The 11,437-nt window shown below is 47.2% G+C and overlaps 1 protein-coding gene across 1 annotated transcript; it reads right to left on the bottom strand.

Moving 5' to 3' along the window:
* Positions 1 to 8,772: 8,772 nt before the first annotated feature.
* Positions 8,773 to 10,708, bottom strand: LOC127305840 (7-deoxyloganetin glucosyltransferase). The gene is made up of 2 exons (XM_051336405.2): positions 9,989 to 10,708; positions 8,773 to 9,876 (listed from the first exon to the last, which is right to left on the bottom strand). The coding sequence occupies exons 1-2, from the start codon at positions 10,500 to 10,502 to the stop codon at positions 8,942 to 8,944; spliced, it is 1,449 nt and encodes a 482-aa protein (XP_051192365.1). The 5' UTR covers positions 10,503 to 10,708; the 3' UTR covers positions 8,773 to 8,941.
* Positions 10,709 to 11,437: the final 729 nt, after the last annotated feature.

Genomic DNA, 11,437 nt, shown 5'->3' with positions numbered 1-11,437 from the left:
GCAATGTTTTCACTTCTAATGCAAAGCGCGAAAAACTGCCTGAAACTGCTAAATCATTAAACTGCACGTGATAAAGTCGCTGAAATTTTTTCCAACATTGGGGATGATGATCCCATTGCTTTAGATTATAATGGTTTGAATTTTGATGATTGCCACATCTCTGAAGTTATAAAGTTCTTGCAAAAACTTGCTAAAAGTCCTAATGCTAGTGCTATAAATTTGGCCTTTACACATCATATTACAAATGCTCTCATAAAAGTTAGAGAAGAGAAACTAGAGCGTGAAGCCTCTATTCCTAAAAAGCTAGAGGATGGTTGGGAGCCCATCATTAAGATGAAGGTTAAAGATTTTGATTGTAATGCTTTATGTGATCTTGGTGCAAGTATTTCTGTTATGCCTAAGAAAATTTATAATATGCTTGACTTGCCACCACTGAAAAATTGTTATTTGGATGTTAATCTTGCTGATCATTCTACAAAGAAACCTTTGGGGAAAGTTGATAATGTTCGCATTACCGTTAACAATAACCTTGTCCCCGTTGATTTTGTTGTCTTGGATATTGAATGCAATGCATCTTGTCCCATTATATTGGGAAGACCTTTTCTTCGAACTGTTGGTGCTATCATTGATATGAAGGAAGGTAATATAAAATATCAATTTCCTCTCAAGAAAGGTATGGAACACTTCCCTAGAAAGAGAATGAAGTTACCTTTTGATTCTATTATGAGAATAAATTATGATGTTGACACTTCGTCTCTTGATAATACTTGATGTACACTTTCTGCGCCTAGCTGAAAGGCGTTAAAGAAAAGCGCTTATGGGAGACAACCCATGTTTTTACCTACAGTACTTTGTTTTTATTTTGTGTCTTGGAAGTTGTTTACTACTGTAGCAACCTCTCCTTATCTTAGTTTTGTGTTTTGTTGTGCCAAGTAAAGTCTTTGATAGTAAAGTAAGTACTAGATTTGGATTACTGCACAGTTCCAGATTTTTTTGCTGTCACGAATCTGGGTCTACCTCCCTGTAGGTAGCTCAGAAAATTAAGCCAATTTACGTGCATGATCCTCAGATATGTACGCAACTTTCATTCAATTTGAGCATTTTCATTTGAGCAAGTCTGGTGCCATTTTAAAATTCGTCTATATGAACTGTTCTGTTTTGACAGATTCTGCCTTTTATTTCGCATTGCCTCTTTTGCTATGTTGGATGAATTTCTTTGATCCACTAATGTCCAGTAGCATTATGCAATGTCCAGAAGTGTTAAGAATGATTGTGCCACCTCTGAATATGTCAATTTATATTGTGCACTAACCCTCTAATGAGTTGTTTCGAGTTTGGTGTGGAGGAAGTTTTCAAGGATCAAGAGAGGAGTATGATGCAACATGATCAAGGAGAGTGAAAGCTCTAAGCTTGGGGATGCCCCGGTGGTTCACCCCTGCATATATCAAGAAGACTCAAGCGTCTAAGCTTGGGGATGCCCAAGGCATCCCCTTCTTCATCGACAACATTATCAGGTTCCTCCCCTGAAACTATATTTTTATTCCATCACATCTTATGTGCTTTGCTTGGAGCGTCGGTTTGTTTTTGTTTTTTGTTTTGTTTGAATAAAATGGATCCTAGCATTCACTTTATGGGAGAGAGACACGCTCCGCTGTAGCATATGGACAAGTATGTCCTTGGTTTCTACTCATAGTATTCATGGCGAAGTTTCTTCTTCGTTAAATTGTTATATGGTTGGAATTGGAAAATGATACATGTAGTAATTGCTATTAATGTCTTGGGTAATGTGATACTTGGCAATTGTTGTGCTCATGTTTAAGCTCTTGCATCATATGCTTTGCACCCATTAATGAAGAAATACATAGAGCATGCTAAAATTTGGTTTGCATATTTGGTTTCTCTAAGGTCTAGATAATTTCTAGTATTGAGTTTGAACAACAAGGAAGACGGTGTAGAGTCTTATAATGTTTTCAATATGTCTTTTATGTGAGTTTTGCTGCACCGGTTCATCCTTGTGTTTGTTTCAAATAACCTTGCTAGCCTAAACCTTGTATCGAGAGGGAATACTTCTCATGCATCCAAAATACTCGAGCCAACCACTGTGCCATTTGTGTCCACCATACCTACCTACTACATGGTATTTTCCGCCATTCCAAAGTAAATTGCTTGAGTGCTACCTTTAAAATTCCATCATTCACCTTTGCAATATATAGCTCATGGGACAAATAGCTTAAAAACTATTGTGGTATTGAATATGTAATTATGCACTTTATCTCTTATTAAGTTGCTTGTTGTGCGATAACCATGTTCACTGGGGACGCCATCAACTATTCATTGTTGAATTTCATGTGAGTTGCTATGCATGTCCGTCTTGTCTGAAGTAAGAGAGATCTACCACCTTATGGTTAAGCATGCATATGTTAGAGAAGAACATTGGGCCGCTAACTAAAGCCATGATCCATGGTGGAAGTTTCAGTTTTGGACATATATCCTCAATCTCAAATGAGAAAATTATTAATTGTTGTTACATGCTTATGCATAAAAGAGGAGTCCATTATCTGTTGTCTATGTTGTCCCGGTATGGATGTCTAAGTTGAAGAATAATCAATAGCGAGAAATCCAATGCGAGCTTTCTCCTTAGACCTTTGTACAGGCGGCATAGAGGTACCCCTTTGTGACACTTGGTTAAAACAGTGCATTGTGATGATCCGGTAGTCCAAGCTAATTAGGACAAGGTGCGGGCACTATTAGTACACTATGCATGAGGCTTGCAACTTATAAGATATAATTTACATGATGCATATGCTTTATTACTACCGTTGACAAAATTGTTTCATGTTTTCAAAATCAAAGCTCTAGCACAAATATAGCAATCGATGCTTTTCCTCTATGGAGGACCATTCTTTTACTTTCAATGTTGAGTCAGTTCACCTATTTCTCTCCACCTCAAGAAGCAAACACTTGTGTGAACCATGCATTGATTCCTACATACTTGCTTATTGCACTTATTATACTACTCTATGTTGACAGTATCCATGAGATATACATGTTACAAGTTGAAAGCAACCGCTGAAACTTAATCTTCTTTTGTGTTGCTTCAATGCTTTTACTTTGAATTATTGCTTTATGAGTTAACTCTTATGCAAGACTTATTAATGCTTGTCTTGAAGTGCTATTCATGAAAAGTCTTTGCTTTATGGTTCACTTGTTTACTCATGTCATATACATTGTTTTGATCGCTGCATTCACTACATATGCTTTACAAATAGTATGATCAAGATTATGATGGCATGTCACTCCAGAAATTATCTGTGTTATCGTTTTACCTGCTCGGGACGAGCAGAACTAAGCTTGGGGATGCTGATACGTCTCCGACGTATCGATAATTTCTTATGTTCCATGCCACATTATTGATGTTATCTACATGTTTTATGCACACTTTATGTCATATTCGTGCATTTTCTGGAACTAACCTATTAACAAGATGCCGAAGTGCCGCTTGCTGTTTCATTGTTTTTTGTTTCAGAAATCCTAGTAAGGAAATATTCTCGGAATTGGACGAAATCAACGCCCAGGGGCCTATTTTTCCACGAAGCTTCCAGAAGTCCGAAGACGAAACGAAGTGGGGCCACAGGGCGCCCAAACCCTAGGGCGGCGCGGCCCACCCCTTGGCCGCGCCGGCCTGTGGTCTGGGGCCCCTGTGCCGCCTCTTGACCTACCCTTCCGCCTACTTAAAGCCTCCGTGACAGTAGTTAGATGGTTGTCTTCTCCCCATTGTGCTTAATTGTCGGATCTTGTGAGCTGCCTAACATGATCAAGATCATCTATCTGTAATTCTATATGTTGCGTTTGTTGGGATCCGATGAATAGAGAATACTTGTTATGTTGATTATCAAAGTTATATCTATGTGTTGTTTATGATCTTGCATGCTGTCCGTTACGAGTCGCTGCTCGGGCCATGTAGAGGCTTGTCACTCCAAGAGGGAGTACTTATGCTCGATAGTGGGTTCATGCTCGCATTGACACTGGGACAAGGATGTGAGAAAGTTCTAAGGTTGTGTTGTGCTGTTGCCACTAGGGATAAAACATTGATGCTATGTCTAAGGATGTAGTTGTTGATTACATTACGCACCATACTTAATGCAATTGTCTGTTGCTTTGCAACTTAATACTGGAGGGGGTTCGGATGATAACCTGAAGGTGGACTTTTTAGGCATAGATGCAGTTGGATGGCGGTCTATGTACTTTGTCGTAATGCCCAATTAAATCTCACTATACTCATCATAATATGTATGTGCATGGTCATGCCCTCTTTATTTGTCAATTGCCCAACTGTAATTTGTTCACCCAACATGTTGTTTATCTTATGGGAGAGACACCTCTAGTGAACTGTGGACCCCGGTCCAATTCTCTTTACTGAAATACAATCTACTGCAATACTTGTTCTACTGTTTTCTGCAAACAATCATCTTCCACACAATACGGTTAATCCTTTGTTACAGCAAGCCGGTGAGATTGACAACCTCACTGTTTCGTTGGGGCAAAGTACTTTGGTTGTGTTGTGCAGGTTCCACGTTGGCGCCGGAATCCCTGGTGTTGCGCCGCACTACATCCCGCCGCCATCAACCTTCAACGTGCTTCTTGGCTCCTCCTGGTTCGATAAACCTTGGTTTCTTTCTGAGGGAAAACTTGCTGCTGTGCGCATCATACCTTCCTTTTGGGGTTCCCAACGAACGTGTGAGTTACACGCCATCATCTAGCGGGTCATGTGTCGACCCAGTGTTAAGTGCTTTCTTCGTGTGTGGGTGTAGTTCTTTAAATGCTTTGGTTTGTGTGTGGGTCTAGTTCTTTAAGTGTTTTGCTTCCTCTGTGTGGGTGTAGTTCTTTAACTGTTTCGGTTCGTGTGTGGGTCTAGTTCTGTAAGCGCTTTGGTATGTGTGTGAGTCTAGTTCTGTAAGCGTTTTGGTATGTGTGTGAGTCTAGTTATTTAAGTATTTTGTATTGTGTGTGGGTCTTAAGTTCTTAAATGTATCACTTTTGTGCATGCCATGTGTACACACACAAGTTTTGGGGCCATTCACCCCCTCCGAGGTTCGATTTCTGGCGAAACCCTAGTTCTGTTGACCGCGCGGTCTACCCCTTTGACTGCATCCCATCGGGGGTCTCCCGGTGGGCATATGCCTCCATTTGAGTTTGGTTAGGTCATAGGTACATGTGGTAACAAGGATCGTCCCATGTGATCTCAAGGTTCTCTCCGGTTCACCTCCGAGCGAGTTCCCCCAATACATCCAGAATCTGCCTAAGGGTAGAACCCCATGTCCGAGAAGCCGGACACACCTGGCGGGTAGCATTGGATATAAAACCATCTCAAATCACTCTCTGATCCTCGATTTCTGAGAAAACCCTAGACCGGGGTCCCGGCGGGGGATCTATACCGCCCTTATACATATATATAGGTTTCCCGCAAAGGGGTTCGCCAAAATAGCAGTGAGAAATAAATAAACAAAAAAATGATTGGGATTAATAATTATATGGGTAATAATTATCTCTTTGATGCAAAAAAATGGAAAAACAAAATGTGCATATCAGTCTATGTGCCGACGGCCACCGTTGCGCCGAGGGTCACCGTCGGCACAGCATTAGAAAGACCCACCTGTCAGTCTATGTGCCGACGGCCACCGTTGCACCGAGGGCTACCGTCGGCACAGTGCAGACGGCTCCGTGACAGTTAACGGCTGGGCCCACCGTGTCGCAAGATGTACCGACGGCCGTCACAAATGCCGACGGTGACCTTCGGGCACCAGCTTCGTGTGCCGACGGTTCATTTGGCGCCGACGGTGACCGTCGGTGTCGCGCGGTGTGCCGACGGTGACTGTGCGCCGACGGTCAGCTCCGTCGCCGGTCGACGAGCGCTTCTGTGCCGACGGCCCCGACATTTGGCCGTCGGCACATGGCCTGGCCGTCGGCACACGGCGTCTCTCCCGTAGTGATAAGGGGACAAAAAGAGAAATATGCACAGCTGATGAAAATATCAGTAAACACAAGTGGTGAATCTGGTTGCCTTGCCTGGCCAGGATAGTACCTGCCGGCGAGTCGGCGACTGACTTTGCATGTTAACCGTCTAAAAAAAAACTTTGCACGTCAACGGTAGGCAGCTAGCGTGTGCGTTGCCGTAGGACAAATGGACAATACAAAGGTGGACGCCACAGGGTTGTGTACTGTATTCGGACGGTGCATCTCGTCGCTCTCCGCAAGTTAGCCACGGACTGCATCTCGGTCACCTTCACGAACGCGACGGGATCCCGCCAGCTTTCGTCTAGGTTCCACCTTCTAAATCTCACCACGCACGTCCGTTTTGTCTCTTTCCTTCCGTGGGGAGACGATGTGAACCCCTTGTACACTGAAGTATACGTACAACATGCATAGATTGGCTAGATCGTTCCATTCCATGTACCACATACACAACCACAGCGGGTATAAGCGTATCTCCATCGATGATCCGCTAACCTTTAAATAGTAGCCGGCATCATACATATAGGCTATGGATTGATCGCCGGCGATAAGTGCGAACCAAAATTTATTTGGTTTCCACACCTGTAATCTCCAAATCAGCTCCTAATATGAAAAAACAAGAAAAAAAATGCAAATCGCACACTGGCGTGTCCGGGCCAACTTGTTTCACCTAGCCACACGCTCGAGCGCGGGATGAAACCGGGAGGTTTTAAACATAAGGTCACATGGCCCTGCTTTATATATAGTTTTACACCGGGTTCGAAACCCGCCACCACATCTCAGCTAAGGTAGTTCATACAGACCCAAAGCACCGACGGTTCTGGATTGCTAGTCCACAAACACACAAACCAACACCCGACGCACAAGGGAAGTCATCCGTCGTCTCTCGTCCGCATCTGGAGCCTCCGCACCTCGTCCATCGCCACGTCCAGGAGCCTCCTATCTTTCGGTCTGACCAGAACCCTCCATCTTTGCATGTATAGTGACATGTGTAACAATGCATCAGCCGGGTAATTGATCATTTTCCCTTCGATCGCTAGTTTATTTCTGACATTCCAAAGCGCCTAGCTTTGTGCCGTAAAAGTAAACCAAACTAGTCTACGAAGCACACCCGATACCCATTGGACAAGACCCAGAAATTGTCCGGCCCCTGCAGGGTTCCAGTCACAACTCAGGTGTTCCCTAACCCCCGTCCACATATAAACCTGGCTAGGTGACAGCCGAAGAATATATGGTTACAGTCCTCTGCCCTCCCGCAAAGAGCACAGCTTCCATCCGATGGGCCATGCCGCTTAACCAGCTGATCGCCTGCCGGCAGTCTACCCGTAGGAGTTGCCATAGAAAAATCTTGATCTTGGGCGGTACCCTAGTCTTCCAAACATCGGTGAAGTGAGTAACTGCCGCCCCCAAAGATAACCTACAATACAGGGAGTTCACCGAGAACTCCCCAGACTCCTCAAGGCCCCAGGACACCTTGTCTCTCCCCTGACTAAACGGGTGAAGGTTAAAAACCCTATAAAGGTTCTCCCATTCCACCGTCTCAGCCAAGCCAAAGGCCCTCCTGAACCTAATATGCCACCCCTCGGTCGTTCTGACCGCTGCCATCGTAGCAAACGGGTTATCACAGCAATCGAAAAGACGTGGGAAGCTCACCCTGAGCTTCCCGCGCCGGTCCACCAGTCCATACAGAAATATGTTCTATTTCCGTCGTGGACCTGATGCCTCGCCCCAGCTTGAAATACCATTTCAGCTTCTGAATGAAATTCCAGAAATGAGATCCCTGCGTGGGCACCCCAGGGGAGAAAATGTCCTGCTCGCCCAGGTACTTGGCCCTCAGAAGGTCCGCCCATAGACCCTCTGCGTCTTGATACAGTTTCCAAACCCATTTCACCATCAAGGCGTTCATGTGTTTTGTATTGAGGATCCCCAGGCCCCCAAACGCCTTGGGTTTACAAACCGTGTCCCAATCCACCATATGAAAACCGGGAGGTGGCCCCGGTGACGCTGGGATGCACCCTTGCCGTGACGGGTTCGCGGGGGATGTGGCGGCGGCCACCCTAGCTCGTAGCTCCTTCCTCCGGTGCTTGGCCGTTGGTGAGCGCAATCCGGCTGACGTCAGCCTCCCGCTCCCTTCCTCCTCCACCCCCAGGGCCCTCGACGTTCATGAGTTGTCTCGCGAGCTCCCCATTGATGTACACGGTCAAGGATGCCTCCTCCTCGGTCAAGGGCCATGCATGGGCGGCAGGTGGATGGCGACGAGGCCCTGGAGAGTTGCTGCAGATCCTCTTTTTAGCTACTCCAGGTCAACAACCTCTTTTTATACAAAAAAAAATCTGAAGGTATGGTACACATTAAAAGGAGAACATATGTTGTATTTTGATCTATAAAAAAGATTAAATTCTCACAAAAATCTGAGTTCTCTTTCCTTATATACATCAATATATTTATTTTTGATAGCTTAAATATACTGCATTTTCTAGCTACCGAGACTTGGCACGAGTATTCAGAACGTGTGTATGTATTTTTGGAAAAATTGCACCAGGTGAAACAATGCATGCTATGTAGAGAGAAAGAAAAATGGACGAAGAAATCATGTTTTGAGTAGCAAAACAAGGCAACGAATGCAGGTCATGTAGCAGCAAAGAGTCAACATGCCAGGAGCAGTCGTACATTGAGTAAGCAAGCCACTTTTTTAAAGTTCTACGCAGCAACACTGATCAGTTTCGAATCCACCACCGTCGAATGATATACTCCATCCGATACAAATTAATTGATTCAATTTCATTAAAATATGCATATATCTAGAGCTAAAATACATATACATACACATCCGTATCTAGACAATCCAGAATCAATTATTTGGATCGAAGGAAGTACATACAAAGCAATTGAACAAGATACTGTTCTATAATCACAACGGAGAGATCTTCTAGTTCTTGGGCAGGAGCACGTCGCGGACCAGCTCGTCGAAGTTGCCGTGGGAGGAGCCGCCAGGCATGGCCGCCTTGCGAGCGCACTCCTTCCAATCCACCGCCCTCTTCCTCATCCCCTTGCCCTTCTCTCCTTCCATGATCTCCGTGATGAGCCCGGCGACGGCGTCGCGCCGGACGTTGCTGTCGATCTCCATGCCGACCCCCCACTGTTGGCACTGGTACCTGCAGTTGGTCTGCTGGTCGGCGAAGAAGGGCCAGCTGATGACGGGCACGCCGCCACACAAGCTCTCCATGGTGGAGTTCCAGCCGCTGTGCGTGAGGAAGGCCCCAACGGCGGGGTGGTCCAGCACCTCCTGCTGCGGGCACCAGGACGGCATGAGCCCGCGCCCCGCCGTCTCGGCCAGGAACTCCTCGGGCAGCACGGCCGCGTCGCCCTTGACGAGGTCCCGGCGAACGACCCACACGAACTGCCTCCCGCTCTGCGCTAGGCCCCACGCGAACTCCACCATCTGCGCGTTGGTCATGACGGTGATGCTGCCGAAGTTGACGTAGACGACGGAGCCGGGCGCCCTGCCGTCGAGCCACTCCAGGCACCCGTCCTGCTCCTTCCACAGGCTGAGGTTGATGGCGGAGCTCGCGGTGGGAGGCTCCTCGCGCGCCAGGAGCGGGAGCGGGCCGAGCGCGTACACCTTGGGCAGGCCGAGCGCTTCCATGGCCGCCACCGCCTCGCCCTCCAGCTCGTCGAGGCTGTTGAGGATGACGGCCGACGCGCCCGCCGTGCGCTCCGTCTCTCTGAGGACGTAGTGCACCATGTACTCGTCCGGGTCCGTGGTGCGGAAGAAGGTCGGGAAGTCCCGCAGCCGCATGCCCCTCAGCCCCGGCACGTCGTCCACCGGCGTGTCAAGGTATCCGTTCTTCAGCTGCTCGACATCTGCACGTCACGTGTAAAAGGCAGATAAGATTAGATAAGAGCTACAGCATGCAGCTGTTAATGGCAGAATGTGCACGGGTTCGATAAATGCCTGACGTGCGCACTCATGTACCTTTGAGTGGGGCGAGGCCACGCTTCATGAGGAGGCGGTAGTGGCGGTAGCCGAGGTAGCTGATGGCGCTGGCGGTCCAGAGCTGGACGTAGGTGAGGCCGAGCTCCTTGGCGACCTCCATGGAGAACCCCATGACGACGTCGGAGATCACGCAGGTAACGGGCGGGTGTGCCGTATCGGCGTTGAGCTCTGCCAGAACGCGGCGGAAGGGGCCGAGGCAGGTCTCCGTGGTGGACTTGCAGAGCGCCGGGATGTCCTGCGTGACGTCGTCGTCGTCGGATTGCGGCAGGCCGTCGGGGATGGTTGCGAAGCGGAAGCCCGGGACCCCGGCCACCGCGGCGGGGCCGCGGGACCGGACTAGGCGAGCCTGGTTGTACTCGGTGTTCACGAAGGTGACATCGAAGCCCCGGGCGTGGAGCAGCTTGGCGACGTTGAGCATCGGGGTGATGTGGCCCTGCGCCGGGTACGGCAGGCACACAGCGTGTGGCCTCTCCGCCGCTCCCATGGATCCCATCTCTGCTTGATGACAAAGCTAATTCCTTCCCCCTGTGTTCAGAGCCGAGATGAAGATGGATCGATCGATGCGATGGCAATGACAAGGAAGGATTGGATCTCTGGCTGCACTCTTATGATACTGTGTAACTTGGTTGGCTTGCAGTCGATATGATCTGGTTTGGTATGGGCGCTTGTATTTATAGGCACGGTGGCTATCATCTCAACAGCATCAAATAAAGAGGCATGGCGGCTATTGCACTATCACACTGAGAAACGACATTTTGTTATTACTAACGCAAGGGATGACGTATCAGGATTGCGCTCGTTAGCTGGAGTTATATATTGTTTGTTTATTGCTCCGTCTCCTTCGAGGATGGAGAGTCTACCGTCTCCACAGAAAGCAGCCGGGGCGTGTGGTGTGATCATGTAGGGGTGAGCATGAGGTCGGTACGCGCGCAACGGCGCCGCATGGACCAATCTGGCTGGCTGGCAGGCAGCCGACCCGGCGATCCGGGACCTTTGGACTGCGATGCGATGCAGTGGCGGACGCAGGAAAAAACTTGAGGGTGGGCACACTTAAATTTTTTTTGCACTAATTTTTATGCAAAAAAGAATGGCTAAATAAATAATATAAATTGCTAGTCGATTCACAATATTATAGTTTGATTCATAAGTTTCAAACTAGGCAGGGGCACACAGCAGCACGCTGCACTTGCATGTGGTGGCTTTTTGGTGATTTAATATATTTTTTGTTTGGTGTTATTGTTTTATCGGTACCTATTTTCTATATTGTGCCGCACGGGGCAGATTTTGATTTGCCAAAGGCAAATTATTCTTTATTTTCATTCTATGATTGAATATATTGACAGATTTTGAAGCTTTATCTGATAAGTATTTGGGACTCCCAGCTCTAGTTGGAGCAGATAGAAGTGATTGCTTTGTACATTTTATTGA

This window comes from Lolium perenne, chromosome 6, assembly GCF_019359855.2.
Source record: "Lolium perenne isolate Kyuss_39 chromosome 6, Kyuss_2.0, whole genome shotgun sequence".
Lineage (NCBI taxonomy): Eukaryota > Viridiplantae > Streptophyta > Magnoliopsida > Poales > Poaceae > Lolium > Lolium perenne.
The sequence above is the reverse complement of the archived record's forward strand: the minus strand, read 5'-3'. Positions and strand labels throughout refer to the sequence as shown.